The sequence below is a fragment of the Pygocentrus nattereri genome, chromosome 15, assembly GCF_015220715.1.
Source record: "Pygocentrus nattereri isolate fPygNat1 chromosome 15, fPygNat1.pri, whole genome shotgun sequence".
Lineage (NCBI taxonomy): Eukaryota > Metazoa > Chordata > Actinopteri > Characiformes > Serrasalmidae > Pygocentrus > Pygocentrus nattereri.
This window is the reverse complement of record NC_051225.1, coordinates 39,484,111-39,500,829: the sequence shown is the minus strand read 5'-3', so window position 1 is coordinate 39,500,829 and position 16,719 is coordinate 39,484,111. Positions and strand designations below refer to the sequence as shown.

Here is a 16,719-nt window from a genome sequence, read left to right as displayed (position 1 = left end):
GTGGAATATATCGGTAACTGAGCGGAATATATCGGTAACTGAGCGGAATATATCGGTAACTGAGTGGAATATATCGCTAACTGAGTGGAATATATCGGTAACTGAGCGGAATATATCGGTAACTGAGCGGAATATATCGGTAACTGAGCGGAATATATCGGTAACTGAGCGGAATATATCGGTAACTGAGCGGAATATATCGGTAACTGAGCGGAATATATCCCAATGTTCCAGTGGTTTAACAGAATGTCCAGTTGTAAACTCTACCTGAGCTTTGAGTGACCTGAGCCTCAGCAGCTTGACACGACGTCTGTATATGACAGTGTTGCTAACATTAGCATATCCAGATCATTACTCTTTGTGTCCATAGGCTAATTTGATTCATATGTCGTTGTTGGTCATCCGCCTGGACGCGTCCATTTCTTTAAGCTCTCGAGCTTTGTGTACACATGCATTTGTAGCAAACAATAAGCAGACCTTGCTCATATGGCAGAACGGCTGTGACATTAATCTTTGAGCCGCTTTGTGTTAGAAAATGAACCTAATTTCCACTGCTCTGTTTTTTTTTTTAAGCAAAAAATAATAAAAATTGTTACATCGTGGATCTCAAGTAACATCCGTGCTTGTATTAGCCTAGCTCATATATATATATATATATATATATATATATATATATATATATATATATATACACACACACACACACACACACACACACCATCCGTCACATCATCCAGACCACTGTCCTGCATAAAAGGTCTAACTAGTTTTAATCTCCTCAAACAGATTTTGAATCCATGTAGCATTTTGTTTTGGAAAATACACAAGAACAAATAAATTTTAATGCTGAGAAAAAATATTTACTACATTAATTTACAAAGGACTACAAAAAAAAGTAATGAAGGAAATGGAAGTGAATTGGCCTGTGAGTGAAAAATGAGCAGTGAGAAGTGGCATTTTATCAAAATTCTCTGTACAAAACACCAATTTTCTTACTTATTAACCTTCACGGGTATGACACTTCATTTTTCTGATTGCCAATAATCTAGGCCCACTAACAGAACAATGTTTTATTTATTTATTTACCTAGTTATTTACTTATTTAATTATTTACATAGTTACTTGATCTATGTGTGTTTGCTTAATACTTGTTTGTTCTTCAGTGTTTCATTGGCCATAATTATAATAGTTTATTTGTAAAACCCAGTAAATATAATGGAATTCAATAGAGACCACTAGTTTCCTGTGGAACACTTTTAGATCCCATTAGGAAACTACCAAATGCATGAGGAATCAGTCTGATTATGAATATAAACTAACAAACCTTTTGTAAATCTGTTGCCATCTGTTTGTGCTGAACTGCACAGTTTTACAGAGGTGGACGAAGTACACAAACCATGTACCTGAGTTAAAGTTACACTCAAGGTAAAATATTCCTCCAGTAAAAGTAGAAGTTCCTCCCTTTAGACCTCCACTTGAGTAAAAGTACTAAAGTATTTGCCTTCAAATGTACTTAAGTATAAAGTAAAAGTACTAAAAGAGTAATTCTGGCTCTGATGTCCTGTTATCATTTTTATAACCAGACTGGCTTCATGAACTCATTTCAGGTGAAAGTCCTCCAGCGTCTCTCTTGGTAAACCAGTCTTTTAATAGAACGTCATTAATTAGTGACGCTGACGTCTATTAAAATGATCAGAAGCACAAAACACTGAAGGTAAACAGTTTCCATCAGGGAGAACCGAGTGGCTCTGAAATCACTTTTTACACACAAGCAAAGTTTCAGTTTCAGATTTATTTACAACTTAGTTCCAAGTTTAAGTTGAATAAAAACTGGCTTTAAACTCAGGATCACAGATGAGCTCCTTTACTATGTTGATCTGTAGGCGTCTGTTCATAAACATAAACCAGCCCAAACTCATTTACTATAAAATGAAATGGTGTTTGTAGAAATTCAGAAAAAAGCCGCGTCAGTCTCGACTGCATATGTGGACATATTTCTATATTGTGCTCTATTTACAGGTTAGGTTAGTTCATCATTGGTGCTCTGGCTTTGCGCTTCTTTTGTTTTGACATGTTACGTTTTTATACACACAAAAAACAAAAGGAACGACAGATTTCTCGAAATGTAGTGGAGTGAAAGTACAAAGTCACCCAAAATGGAAAAACTTAAGTATCTTTTTTCTGTATCTGTACTTTACTTAAGTCCAGTAACGAATTACATTTACTTAGTTACTGTCCACCACTGCAGTTTTATAAAGCATAACAATGACCTCTTCACCTGTAGTTTCTTTGGCTTTAAACTTGGTACAGCCTTGCAAACTATCCCCCCCCCGCGCCGGTGCAGTGGTACAGTCCAGGCTGCTTCAGCCCTCAGCCTCTCTGAAGCGCTCAGAGCGGAGCAGCTGGAGTTCGGAGAGGCTGCTTCAGAACCTCCTCCTGGTACCAGATGGCTCTGAATACGCTGCTTCTGCTGTTCCTCAGCACGGCGAGCAGAGGTAGGCGCCGTTTCTGGACATTTTCTGCGTTAAAGTCAGGATTAGAACATGTCTAGGGTCAATATTGGGACCAATATCGAGGTTCTGTGGGAATTTGGTCAGTGCGTTCGGTCAGCGTCTCGCGCGCCGATGGTGAGCCAACCTGTAGCAGGTGCGGTGGGGCTGAAAATAACCAGTAATAACGAGATAAAACTGTTTTACGGCGTTGACGTCGGTTCTCTGAGAGGTGGTGGAGTTTCTGCTGAAGAACGTCAGGTGGCACTTTCACCTTTTATGTCAGCTGTGGCTTTAAGGCTGGAATAAAAGAAAACTTTGGGTGTTTTTGGCGTCTTTAAGCGCGTGATTCCTGAAGTGATTCTGTGCGCGAGGAAGAATGATGTTCCGGATTGTTTACCGGGCTTTTTTTCCAGTCAGGTAAAGCGCCAGCAGTGGATGGAGAAGGTGTTGAGAACTTTGAGCTCATTCTCCAGCTTCTTTTTCCAATTCGCCCTTCCACCTTAAATAGTAAGGCGGTTTCATTCTAGCGTCTCAGGCACCAGAATGGAACTGCGGCAGCATTTAAGGTGGAACGGCCAGTTTCAGCCTCATGAGAACTTAATTCAACTTACTGTTGAATTAAGACCTCCTGCATTGCATACGTGTCACATTGCACGACTGTGGAAGTGGGAAATGTGTGGATGGACTGACCAAATTGGCTTTTTAGTTGTCTAATTGAGCCATTTTAAGAGCTTGGAGGGCAGAAATGAGTAGCCTGTTGTACCTGTTTGCTGTCTATACATTCCAGTTATTGCATTTTGTTGAAAAATGACCCAAATTCTTGGTGTCTGAGGATTTTTAAGCGGCTGTATCTGTGTTACATCACTTCATATTGCTTCAAAGAGCGAATGTGTGCAGAATTACGTTGTTTACACTTCTCTCTGTCTTTAGTTGTAGGATTTGGAATAGATCCTGACTTGCAGATCGACATCATCGCTGAACTGGACTTGGCAAACGCCACTTATGGACTAAGACAGACCACAGGCCTACACAACAACAGCAAAGCTTTCATTTTTCGAGGTAAATCTAAGCTGTGATGCTTTCTTTCAGAGACCTGCTAGGTCGTTTCATTGGGCTTGACGTTCATTATCTGCTTTTTGCCTTGATTTGTGAGGTTTTACATGGTCAGTAAACCCAGAGCTGTTAGAGAATTCATCTAACTTACTTACATCAGCTGAGCTGTTTCTGCTGTGGCAAAACGAATAGGGATTTGTTGAGTCTGCTTAGTGGAAATGCATGAAAATCAGCAAAATGACGGCTTTAGAATGTGAAATGTGGCCTGTGCTCGGGGCCTCTGCGCTTCCTCGGGTGCGCGGTGGTGTGAAAGTTTCCTGTGGTGTAGCGTGGAGATGCATCCACATGGTTGTAATACAAACCACCCAGAGGTGGCATGATCACACCATCTGCCGGGTGCTAAGCCACTATGGCTCGTGGGTGCAGTGTCTGATCGTCTTATCACTTCTAATTGGTATCCACCAACATCTGTTCATGTCGCCCTATCTGTGAAGCAGAATGCACGATCAGACTTATCTTGTTTTTGGTGAAGCCCTTTTAAAACAACCCCGTCTAGCAGGGATTGTTGTTACTGTGCTTCAAGTTGGAACGAGCGATGTGGAGATATGTTGATGCCAGCTGCCTACTGTAAGAGAGAGCAGCAGGAGGATTTAAAATGATCATCAGGCACATTGCCAGCTAATCAATGCTGTCGAGTTAATCGAGTTAAATTGTCATTTTTTTTAATGTTTTTATATTAGAATCACAATTTGGATAGCAACTTTTTAAAACCCAAGAGCTGCAGTTTTAATTCTAGCCTGTAGGGGTCGCATAGACTTGTCCACTGATTGACCAGTTCACAGGTGAATCTACTAGTCGACTGTACTATAATTCATGCTCATGGCAATCCAACACTGAAGTGGATATGCTTGCTTTACGTGCGCATTGGTGTAAACAAATGCCGCAGCCGTTCCATGTTCTGTTTAAGGACCTATTACGTGATGCGTTTCTTCTATACTACAAAAACTAAGCAGTACAAAATGTAGCTACTGCAGATGCAACACGTATGCTGCATTAATACTGTGCATATATGTTATTTTACACTATGCAGTCACATCATCCTACTTTTTTTTTTTTTTTTTTTTTTTGTGGTCATAATTTTAACACTATAAAGTTCGGTCAGTAGGGGGAGCACTGCTCAGCTTCAAACTCCACCCATGAGCCCAGCCACTGGCTGCTGAATGCTGTCGGTTTATTGGAAACCTGCATGAATTTGGGCGTGCTTGTAAATGAGGTGCTGCTAACTTGGCGCTTGATTGCTGAAGCTAATTAGGCTCGTTTCGGTGATGTATGCAAGTTTCACTAATTGGAGTCGAGTAGAAGAGTAGGTCAAGAGTCGGTCAAATCTGCACTAGTTTTAAGGCTGTTTTGGTAATTAAGGGCTGTTGTGATGTGTATTGTGTAGTTTGGCTGCCACAGTTATTACTTAATCACCTAATCAGTTATTTGAGATCTCAGTGGTTGAAGATGATGATCATATTGCAGAGTCATCAGGTTTCGCAGTCTTATTACGCCACAACGATCAGAATGTGAAGTGGGCGTGTCGGGTTTAGGCAAATAAGTGAGTTCATTGTGACGTGTAATAGGTGTGAAGAGAGGTTCGAGTTGGTAGCGCGTTCAGAGGGCGTCGCTGAGCGATGCTCGTCCTTTTCTTTTGTTCGTTTATTTGTTAGTCATGAAGCTAAATCAAATGTTTTTAGAATGGATGCTCGCAGAATGAAGGGTTTTGTTTGTATTTTCACTGTTAAGACAAAAAAATTCAGTTCAACCAGTGTTAAGTTTATATTTTATTATGTGCATATAATGAACAAGAGAATTTTCAATTAAAGTCTATTTAATCATTGATTGCAATTATTTAGATGAGAATTCATCATCTAAAATTTCATCGTTGTGACATGCCTACCTGTAGTGTGAAAATCCCTGTCATCCTCAGTTTTAGAGGTCATCTAGACCGTTCATTCATTCAGTCTGATCACCATTTCTCACGTCTCCATATAGCCTGTTTTCCCCTTTGAATAAAGAACAGGTGTAGAGAATATTAGTCACACTGACGCGGTAAAAATGCTTTGAGTTTTGCTCACAGTCCGGCAAGTCGGTGTATCTGGGTCAGGTATCCATCTGAGGATATTCCAGGCTGGATTTACCCCACTGAAAGTATTTGCAATACCTTTTGGCTCGGCTTGGCTAAGTTTGAAGCCAATTTGAAGACATTTTGTGAATATTAGTTGGCTGAACCAAACTGGCAGTGAAGTAGCTACATCATCATCGTGTGACTAGATGCATTTGACTAAAGTTAATGTCAGCCTAGAACGTGAGATGTGAGTAAAACAAAAGGTTAAAGTGGACAGTTCTCAGATTAGGGCAGTTCTTTAGTAAGTGTGAAGCCAATTTGAAGGAATTTGGCCAACATTAATAAGCATTTGTGGCGAGCCAAGTACAGCTAGCAGTGAATTAGCAGTCGTGTGGAGTCGTGCCTTTGGGATAAGAAGGATAACGTCACTTTTGGTTGTCACATCTCGCATGCCTAGGTTAAAATAAGCAAATCTCAGACCAGAGCAGGGTAGCCAGCTTCAACAAGTTTAGCCAACATTAATTAGGCCCTCTGTAACTGGCCACATTAAGCTTACAGTGAATTAGCAGCGGCGTTGATGCCTTTAGTGTTGGGTAGTTATTGTCATCCTTGTGAAACTTGTCACCAGCAAAGGTTACACAGGATGGCTGTCAAACTAGAAATGCTCCCAGGTCCTCAGTAAATCTGGATCCATCTTTAAGGAACTAACCAGGCTGTCCATTGCCAGCTAAATGAAACAATCAGCCGTTTAGATAAAGTTCGATGCCTTTAAGATCACTCTGGTTTTAGAAAACTGCCAAAAAAAGCTTAAAGTAGTTAATTGTCAAACCACAGCAGGTCCAGTTCCTCAATAAAAGCAAAGCCAACTTTACGAGATTTAGCCAACATTCAATTTGGCACTCCATTGGTAGACGAACCAAGCAGTAACAGTAAATTAGCAGTTGTGTGGTTTAACAGCAACAGAGCAGCTGTGTAACTTCATGCCTTTGTGATCTGTTAACTTCCCCCTAGTATGTGATGTGATTTTAAAATAATAATTAAAAAAAAAAAGCTAACTACTAACAGCTCCCACCTCCTCAGTGAGTTTGTAAGTCATTTTGCAAGAATTTAGCCAACATTAAATGGTCAGTTCAAAGCTAGCCAAACCCAGCTAGCGGTGCTTTTGTGGACATTTCTCCATGCCTTTAGAATAAGAAGTTAGGACGTTAATATCACTCTGATTTAATTCAGATTTGACCCAAAACAAAGGCTCAACTTGTAAAAGTGAATAGGGCCCAGAAATGTAGCAAACATTAAGGCCCAATCTCATTTCACCCCTTGCCCCCAACACTTAGCTCTACCCCTCTGTTTTACAAGTTCATGTCTAGGGGTAGGGGTGTCCCCATCGGCGCTGAGGTGGAGGGGTAGGGGTGTCCCGATCGGCGCTGAGATGGAGGGGTAGGGGTGTCCCGATCGGCGCTGAGATGGAGGGGTAGGGGTGTCCCGATCGGCGCTGAGATGGAGGGGTAGGGGTGTCCCGATCGGCGCTGAGATGGAGGGGTAGGGGTGTCCCAGTCGTTGCTGAGATGGAGGGGTAGGGGTGTCCCCATCGGCGCTGAGGTGGAGGGGTAGGGGTGTCCCGATCGGCGCCGGGGTGGAGGGGTAGGGGTGTCCCGATCGGCGCCGGGGTGGAGGGGTAGGGGTGTCCCGATCGGCGCCGGGGTGGAGGGGTAGGGGTGTCCCGATCGGCGCCGGGGTGGAGGGGTAGGGGTGTCCCGATCGGCGCCGGGGTGGAGGGGTAGGGGTGAAGTGTAAGGGCTTCATAGCCCTTCAAACAGAGATTTTTCAGAGGCACTACAAACGGACTGTTATATGAGAATTTCCAGAATGCCCTGCGAATCATCAGCAAGACGGCTGCACCAGCGGCCAAAGAGACACACTAGTGTGAGTATTTCTCTGTTTAAAAGCCGCTGTAGTGCAAGAACCATTGTAACAGCGTTTTATGGTCATTTCCTTCATAACACGCACAAAAATCGCCAGTAATTCGCTGATTTCTCGGTCACTACCTGGCAAATTTTCCTGTTCCACCTTAAATGGCGCAGCAGTTACGTTCTGGTATGTGAGGTTGCCTCACCATTTAAGGTGGAATGGAAATCGATCATGAAGCTGCCGATTAGAAAGCTAAGTTCAGCTTCATATCAATAAAGAATTCTTAGTGGGGATAATAAATAATTGCCCCCCTCTTTGAAGGCGTATGATGCCCTAAATGTATTTAAGCAGTGAGGAGCTGAACTTCCCGTCCTCTGCTGTCACTGCAGACCAGCAGGGTCGCCTACAGAGCAGCACTAGTAGCTGTTAATGAAGTGATGTAGTTTTTTGTTTGTGCTCTTTTATTTGGTGACTCGTTTGATTGATTGATTGCCAGTCAGTGTGATGTACCATTATTGCTGTAGTCTGGAGACAAAGCAGGAAAACATGTCCTGGTTATTTTTCCAGGCTATTTTAAATATGATTCACCTGTCCTGTCATGTGACACACACAAGTGAGATCACCACAGCTGGAGGTGGCGTATTGGAAATGGCCGGAAATATCCGGTTCTTGAAGCGTCGTCCCATTTTATAGGGAGAAGATTTCAACCACTACCCCTTGTAACTCAGTTTCAAGGGTGAGGGTTACACTCAAAAACAAGGGGTAGGGGTAAAATAAGAAATGGGATTGGGGCTAAATCACTCCATGCTGAAGGACATCATAAAAATCATGGTTCCTAGTGGTGTTTAATTAGGGCTGCAAGTAACGATTATTTCAATAATCGATTAATCGGGCGATTAGTTTTTCGATTAATCGATGAATCGGAGGGTGGTGGTCATTTCCATGTCTTTATTCAGAAATAGAACATTGAATAACAGAACAAATAAATGCTTACAATAATTAAATAATAGATTAAATCAAATAACATTTATTAATAAATTATAATAAAATAAATTAAACAAAGAAAAATAAGTGCATCTCTGATGCAAACACTAAATACAAACTAACTCACTGATACAAACTCACTCACTCCCTTTCTTTAGGAACTTTGCATTGCAATGCAAAAATGTTAGCATGTCAACATGCTTCTGGCTAAGGCTGGCTCTCTTTTTAGAAACTATATTACCTGCTGCAGAGAACAGACGCTCAGACGGTGTTGAAGTACCAGGAATGCATAAATAGGACTTGGCTAGCCTAGCCAATATAGGATATCTATCTCTGTTAGCTTTCCACCACTGCAGTGCATTTTGTTCCTTGGCAATGTTTCTTTCTCCAAAGTATGTGAGGACTTCATTTCTCACTTGGTTTTGAACATCGTCCCCTTCGCTTGCTCTGTCCTCGTCTTCACCATCAGAACCAAGGAGAGAATCCAATAGGGTGGCACGAGGTCCTGATTCAGCACCTGGAGTATCGGTGGAGGTGCTACTGCAACTGCCATGCTGCTGCACATCCATCTCCCTTTTCTCTGCGTCGGTCATGTTTCCTTTGTAGAATTTATTTATATGTTAAAGATATGTTAAATGTTAACTTAATGTTAAACTTATTTTAAAGAATCCGCCTCCGCTCCGGCTCCGCCTCGCTATGTTCAACTCGCTCTTTTTTTTTTTTGCGTTGACGAAGCGCCGCAGGTGACGTAAGCTAATATGACAAGGCGAGTGAAACATAAATCGTGCGACACAATGAATCGATAATCAAATTCGTTGCCAACACTTTTAATAATCGATTATTATCGATTTTATCGATTCGTTGTTGCAGCCCTATGTTTAATAGTCAGTAATAGAGCTCTGTGCTCTCCTGATGGATTGATATCACCAAGTAAAGGATTTTAATGGTTCATCAGATGTTCTAGGACTAATTACAGGTGCATTTCATGGTTTCCTAATAAGATCTAAAGGTTTTCTACAATTAATCATACTCTTAAAGTTGGTTCCTCAAGATTTATTCAGTAAAGAAAATGGTTCTATGTAGAGCCATGAACACTCAAAGAACCCTTTGCATCATGAACAGGTTCTTCAGGCTGTAGATGGTTTTATATAGAGACATTTTAAAAATGACTTGATATAGCACCCAAAAAGGTTCCTCTATAGTTAGTTATATGTACACTATATAAGGTTATAGTGACGGCTCTCTAACCTTTTTAGAAGGTTTTATATATAATCTGTAGCACATTCATGGGGGGGGGGGTTCTTCTTTTGACTCTTGGTTCCTCCCAGTGGTTCATCATAATCTTGGGGATGTTCTCTGTTTGACTCTTGGTTCCTCCCAGTGGTACATCATGCTCTTAGGGAGGTTCTAAATTTTTACTCTTGGTCAGCTTGTAAAGAAGTGACTATCAGCATCAAGAATTACTTGATTTATTAAAATTATTTGGGCTGATTTTAGTAACTGCATATGTCCAATTGCCCCATAAAAGAACTGGTTTTGGTGCTGTGTATAGAGCCCTTTTCAAAAAGGTTCTATATAGAACCACCTGTAGCATATTCTGCATCCATTTGCATCATAAAAGGGTTCTTCAAAGACCCCTTAAATCAAAGGTTTCTTTGAGTGCTCATGGTTTTATGTAGAACCACTTTCTTGACGGTTCTTGGAGTTCTTTAGAGTGTCGAACAGCTCGTAGCTCGTAGTGAGAAACCAATTTGAAGGAGTTTAGCCCACATTAATTTGACACTATTGAGCCAAACCCAGCTAGTTGTGAATGAGTAGTCGTGTGCGGTCCTGCCTTTCGGATAAGGACGTTAATTTCACTCTGTGTGAGGGGCGACACAAAACGAAGGTTAAAGTGGACAATTCTCAATCCAGAGCAGGGCCTCGTTACTCAATATCATGATCGCAATTAACTTCGTGTCAATAGGGAAGCTTAATCGTCCAGCAAAGTCTGATTTGTTGTGATTCGACTTGTTTTGGAGGAACGTGGTCCTTACAAATGTACTCATCTGTCACTTTAGAGTTTTAATCAAGAAACATCTCAGCTGAATTAAGGAAATTGATTGGCTTTATCCATCTGAGCAAATTCAATCAGGTAAACTTTCAGTAACTTTGGGACGCTGCTTACAAATAAGGCAAGGTGTTCAATACCTTATTAGTGCGGTGAAATCTGGTCTGGAATATCACTCAGGTGTATATTTTCCCCTGCGTATGAATGTGTGGTGTTTAGAATTCTGGACTCATTAACTTTAGCTCATTATTGGTTTTAGTGAGGAGTTGGTCTGTTTTAAGTGATGTTCTCATTGAGTCAGTTGTGCTCTAGTCAACAGGGCCCTCAGCAAAGGAAAAGACCCAAATCTCTTCATAGAGTTTGTGGTTTTCATCCTCAGTTTATTCTTGAATTATGTTGCATTGAGGGCTGTTGACTTGTTTGTTTGTCCTCCTTCATTTTACGGTCAAGTCTCTAACCTTTGCTGACCCGTCCGTTCATCACTGCTATAACTTTTATAATTAAATCATTTTGCAGTGTTTTCTGCGTGGCTTCTGAATAGTAGGTCTTCGGATGTGGACGTCCAACTTGAAAGGATTTTTACTTTAAAACTTTTACACTTTAATCAGTGTGTATACTAAAAATATTTGGTTCTCTTTTGGAGCTTTGGCTCCTTTCAGTGGTTCTTCTTCATGCTGTTTAAGGAAGATTCTTATTGTGAGTTTTGGTTCCTCTGTACTTGATCATGATTTCGGGGAGATTCTCCCTTTGACTCTTGGTTTCTCTCAGTGGTGGTTTTCCATGCTTTTAGGGAGTTTTGAGTCTTGGTTCCTATTGGAAGTTCCTCATGATCTTAGGGGGGTTCTTCTTTTGACTCTTGGTTCCTCACAGTGGTACATCATAATCTTGGGGAGGTTCTAAATTTTGACTCTTGGTCAGCTTGTAAAGAAGTGACTATCAGCATCAAGAATTACTTGATTTATTCAAATTATTTGGGCTAATTTTAGTAACTGCATATGTCCAATTGCCCCATAAAAGAGATGCCCAAACAACTGGAACAAGCAAAAGATTAAACAGGTTTACAGTGAATTTTAACACTTGACAAAATATCTGAATAATGAAAATGAAAATTGATGTTAAAACATTTTTACCTGCCTTCCGCCTGATGACCGCTGGGATAGGCTCCAGCACCTCCCGCGACCCTGAGGGAGAAGCGGCTTAGAAAATGGATGGATGGATGGATGGATGTTAAAACATGGCTTGTGTTTTTGGCTCTCCTGCGCTGGTCAGCACAGACCCATTCGTTTGATTGGAAGATCAACAGTAAAACTCAAATGTCGCTAGCTGCTCTGTGCTTTTTACCTTACATGCTTTTTATTATTAACTCAGTTCTTTAATGGCAAGCACACAAACAATTCGGACACAATCTATCCCAATATCTTTTCGTAATAAACTTTTATATCTGGTTTTGAAAGTTGTTACTGTAAACATGCATGTTGCTTAGATCCTGCTGGTGTGGGTTCACAGCTGTGTGGAACACTAATGAGACTTTTTAATGAGACTTAATAGCTAATAGCGCCCCTGCTGGAGGAATCGGAGACTAACAGATGGGGGGGGGGGTTCATATCCACATGCGTTACATATTGTATTCTGCTGTTATAGTGGAGGATTATATAGTGTAGTATAGACGAGAAGTATTATACTTTCAGTTTCCCTTCTTTTAATGTAATTTGGCGAACTTTTCAAAGCAAAAATAAGCCTTCAAGTTCTGTTTTCTATCCTTACAAGGAGATTATGGCTTTTGAAGTGTTGTCAGCATTATTTCATTAATTCAAATGGAGAATTGAAACTTCAAATTGCGTATGAAAGCTTTCTTTTGTTCTGTTTTGATTGAGAATTTTCATTGCAGTGCGTCACTACTACATCACTACTCTTGAAGCTCTGCATGAATACTTCTGATTTCCACAGAAGGAGGGAGGGAGGGGGGGGGGTCTTTTTCATCCTGAGGCTTTTTTGTGCTGATCTGTGGGCCGTAGTCCAGTATGGAGGAGTTGGCCGAGCCTTGTTAATGCAGCTCCTGCCCCGCCTGACCTTTCAGCGGACTCTAGGATTAGAGCTGTCTGTTTGTCAGGGTTTTTTTTTTTTTTTTTTTTTTTTTTTTAAATGAGTGCTGACAGTTTCTCAGCCTCATTGTTGGAGAAAAGCTCCTCTCTGGTTGTGATGCTGTGTCATGAACCTGGACTTTGAGGATTTAGAGCCACTAATATAACTTTACTCTCCTTTAGCACAAAGTTAAACGGTAGAGGAGGGCTGTCTCTACCGGTTACACCAGTGATTGTGTTATCTACCCTTTTTTATATAAACACAGTATTTTAATGTTTAACTTTATTATGCTAATGTAATGAACCCAGTCTTCCTGGGGTGGTGGTGGTGGTGGTTGTTTGTTGTGGTGGGATGCACAAAAAATTCAAACCGAAAGTGGTCAAAAATGGCATTTTGAGTTTTTGGCAAAAGAGGGGGGGAAAACCCGAAAATGAACCAAGCTTAAGCAAAGTGTTTACGTTTAAAGATCTATAAAGACACCTGTCCAGGGTGTATCCTGCCTTCCGCCCGATGACCGCTGGGATAGACTCCAGCACCCCCCACTGACCCTGACGGAGAAGCGGCTTAGAAAATGGACGGATGGATGGACCTTAAATGTTGCATCGGTTACTTTCTGGCATAAATGACAGCTAAAATACAAATTATGCCTAAAAGTAATGGAATTCCTTGTCCTGCTTGGTCTGTTGTTGTTCAAAATTGCCCCTCTCTTAAAGGAAAGTACTGCTCTCTGTGTGGTGCATGTTTATCACAGCCGTGAGTTTGCAGTTTATTGGGTCCTTGTGGCATTTTCGTAAGAGATGTTCCAGAGAAGGAACTTTTAATCTCATAACAGAGTTCTTACTGTCCGCATACCGATGAGCTCGGCATGCTCTCGCACAGTGCACAGCGGGTGCTGGAGGAGGAAGAGTGTGTTCAGTGTTGTAGTGTGTGGAGAAGACGCTGACTGGACTTTCAGGATCCACTCTGGATCAAAGTGATGCGGCAGAACCGGCGCTGCTGGAGGAGTTACTGCTGCTCAGGAGAGAGGGCAGACTGCAGGACAGGGGTGGAACATGGAGGGGCAGAACAGCTCTGGAGGCTGACCCAAAATAAACTTGGTGAGGTGACCAACCAGAGAACACTGAGCTCATCGGGAGGCGGGGCTTAAAGACACAATAAATCTTAAGTGTTTTTCAGACAGAGGGTGAATAGAGATGCACAGTATTGGGGGGAGGGGGTGTTTTTGGAACATTGAAACAGCCAAATCTGTTCTACACTCTTGAAGATGCTGATTCATGAGTTCTTCAGTACAGAAAATGGTTCTAGATATGCCCTGGTGGGTTGATGTCACAGTGTAAAGGATTTTAATGGTTTATCAGGAGTTCTATAACTGATATCAGGTGCGTTTGTGGTTTTCTATTAAGATCTAAAGGTTTATTTTGCAAGAAACTACACTCTTAAAAACAAGTGTTTTATCTGGTTCTTTGGGAAAAGAAAATGATTCTATGTAGAACCATGAACGCTCAGAACTCTTCAGATGACTAAAGGGTTCTTTGCGTCATGAAAGGATTCTCCAGACTGATTGAAAATGTGGATGAACGTGCTGTAGGTAGTTCTATGTAGAACATTTTTCAAAGGACTTTATATAGCACCTTAAAGCTTACAACCTAGACATCGTAACAATAAAAGAACCTTTTTGGGTTCTATATAAAGCCATTTAAAAACATCTACAGCACCTTCATCAATCTGAGTGTACCCTTTCACGATCTGTGTTCATTGTTCTGTATAGAACAGTTTTCTTTACTAAAGAACCCTCAAAGAAGCAGCTTTAAGTCTGTAGTAGAGCCCGAAAATAAAATTATGAATCAAAGTAGACCATAATGTCCTCTTTAACAGTCGTTAAATTGCAGATCTTGTGCCTCTTTCTCATTCCACACTCTTAAGTATGGTTCTTCAGGGGTTCTTTAGTAAAGAACCATTTGCCTGATTAAATTGTTTTCTTGCAAACTGACTGATGGAGAATGTCTTGTATGTTTCTATATAGCAAAAAAAAAGGTTCTGTTATTGTCCTCACAGCCGTCACTTTGTTGTTTATTGGGCTCCTGTGGCATTTTTATAAGAGATGCTCTAGAGAAGGATCTTTTAATTAGCCATCTGAATCAAGTCACGGTCACTGGAGTTCTTCTGGTTTCTCAAAACTATTCATGATCTCTCTACTCTCTGAACTCAAAGTACACTGTGTGCACAATTATTAGGCAAGTCTTATTTTTGAGGATTATTTTTCTTATTGACCAACTGCAGAGCTCTCGGTTAATCCAAAATGTTAATAAACCTCAACCATGAATGTTTAAGAAAGTAAAAGTGAAGCATCGTCCTGCATAAAAATCATCGTCTTCTTGAAAGATGCAGATTCTTCCTGGACCACTGCTTAAAGAAAGTGTCTTCTAAAAACTGGCAGTAGGCTTGGGAGTTGATTTTGAGCGCATCTTCAACCCGAAAAGGTCCAACCAGCTCATCTTTAATAATACCAGCCAATACCAGTACCCCACCTCCACCTTGCTGGCGTCTGACTCGAAGTGGAGCTCTGTCCCGTTACTGATCCAGCCATGGCCCATCCATCTGGTCCGTCAAGAGTCACTCTCATTTCATCAGTCCATAAAACCTTTGAAAGATCTGTCTTCAGATTCTTCTTGGACCAGTCAAGACACTTCAGCTTGTGTGTCTTGTTCAGTGGTGGTGGGTTTCAGCCTTCCTTACCTCGGCCACGTCTCTGAGCGCTGAACATCTTGTAATTCTTGAAACTCCAGCTAGGTTGCAATTCTGGTATATGACAGAAGATAATGGGTTCCTGGAAGCTTCACGCTTGATTCTTCTCAAATCCTTGGCAGTTATTTTGCGTCTTTTTCTCTCAGCACGTTTCTCGCGACCCTGTTGACTATTTCCAACAAAACGTTTGATGGTTCTGTGATCGCGCCCCAATATCTTAGCAATTTCAAGAGTTCTGCACCCCTCTGAGAGACTTTTGGTCATTTTTTGACTTTTCAGAGTCAGTTCAATCTCTTTTTTGGCCCATTTTGCCTGAAAAAAGCTGCCTAATAATTATGCACACCGTGTAAAGTACCATTTAAGCATACAGATGGTTCTTTTGAGTGTTCATGATTCTATATACTGTTTTCTTCAAGAAAGAACCCTTGGTTTTTGAGAGTGAATGTCAAGCTTGCAACAGTAGAAGAACCATTTTTGCTATAAAGGGCCATATACAACATATCGTCCATCAATCTGAGGAACGTTTTGACCATGCAAAGAAGCGTTTAAGCATGCAAATGGTTGTTCGCGTGTTCATGTTTCTATATAGAACCATATTAGAACAGCCAAGAGCTCTCTTTGTGCACAGGGTCTGGACATTTATAAGTAACTCTAATATTGTCTATCACTATCTGTAATATAACGTCTTCAAAAAGAATTAAAAGGATCAAAGACTGTCAATAAAAGACTTCAGCTGCTGAGCTCTTGTGGAATGAAGGAAAGCTTTATTTGCATCAGATGGCAAGATGTTTCCCGGTCCACCACAATGCAGAGAACATCTCAAAGCGTCCTTTATTCCCCTCTGGGGCGATGAGGTGATCTCCCCACCCCAGATGCACAATACCATACCGTTTTGGTCCCCACCGTGTCCAAACCTTGCACCTTTTTGGTAAACTTTAAAACCAAATGCATATGATGTCTTTTTATTTTTTATCTTTTAAAACCCACTCGGTTCTGATTCTCCAGATAATTAAACGGTCATCTGGTCCAGCTTCCTTCTGTGGGCCCAGAAACTCTTTCCCCGTTAGAGAGTCTACTACATAGTCCATAGTCTGCTTCCCTGCGTTACCTTGTTAGGAGGGTTCTCTAGTCAGTTTAGTTTGATTACTAACCAGGAATATTTTATTCAGTGTTTCCCATCAGAACCAGGTTTTTTGAGAGTGAATGTCAAGCTTGTGACAATAGTAGAACCCTTCTCGGTGCTCTATAGAAACACAAACATTCTCAATCACTCTGAAGAACCTTTTCACCATGCA

The 16,719-nt window shown here is 41.2% G+C and overlaps 1 protein-coding gene across 1 annotated transcript in view; it reads left to right on the top strand.

Moving 5' to 3' along the window:
• The first annotated feature begins 2,400 nt into the window (after nucleotides 1–2,400).
• Nucleotides 2,401–16,719, top strand: part of LOC108411071 (protein kinase C-binding protein NELL1) — a 406,580-nt gene continuing 392,261 nt past the window's right edge. Inside the window, exons 1-2 of the mRNA XM_017682451.2 lie at nucleotides 2,401–2,495; nucleotides 3,423–3,551. Of these exons, the coding sequence (XP_017537940.1) occupies nucleotides 2,447–2,495; nucleotides 3,423–3,551 (178 nt within the window). The 5' untranslated portion in view covers nucleotides 2,401–2,446. The remainder of the gene's footprint in view (nucleotides 2,496–3,422; nucleotides 3,552–16,719) is intronic.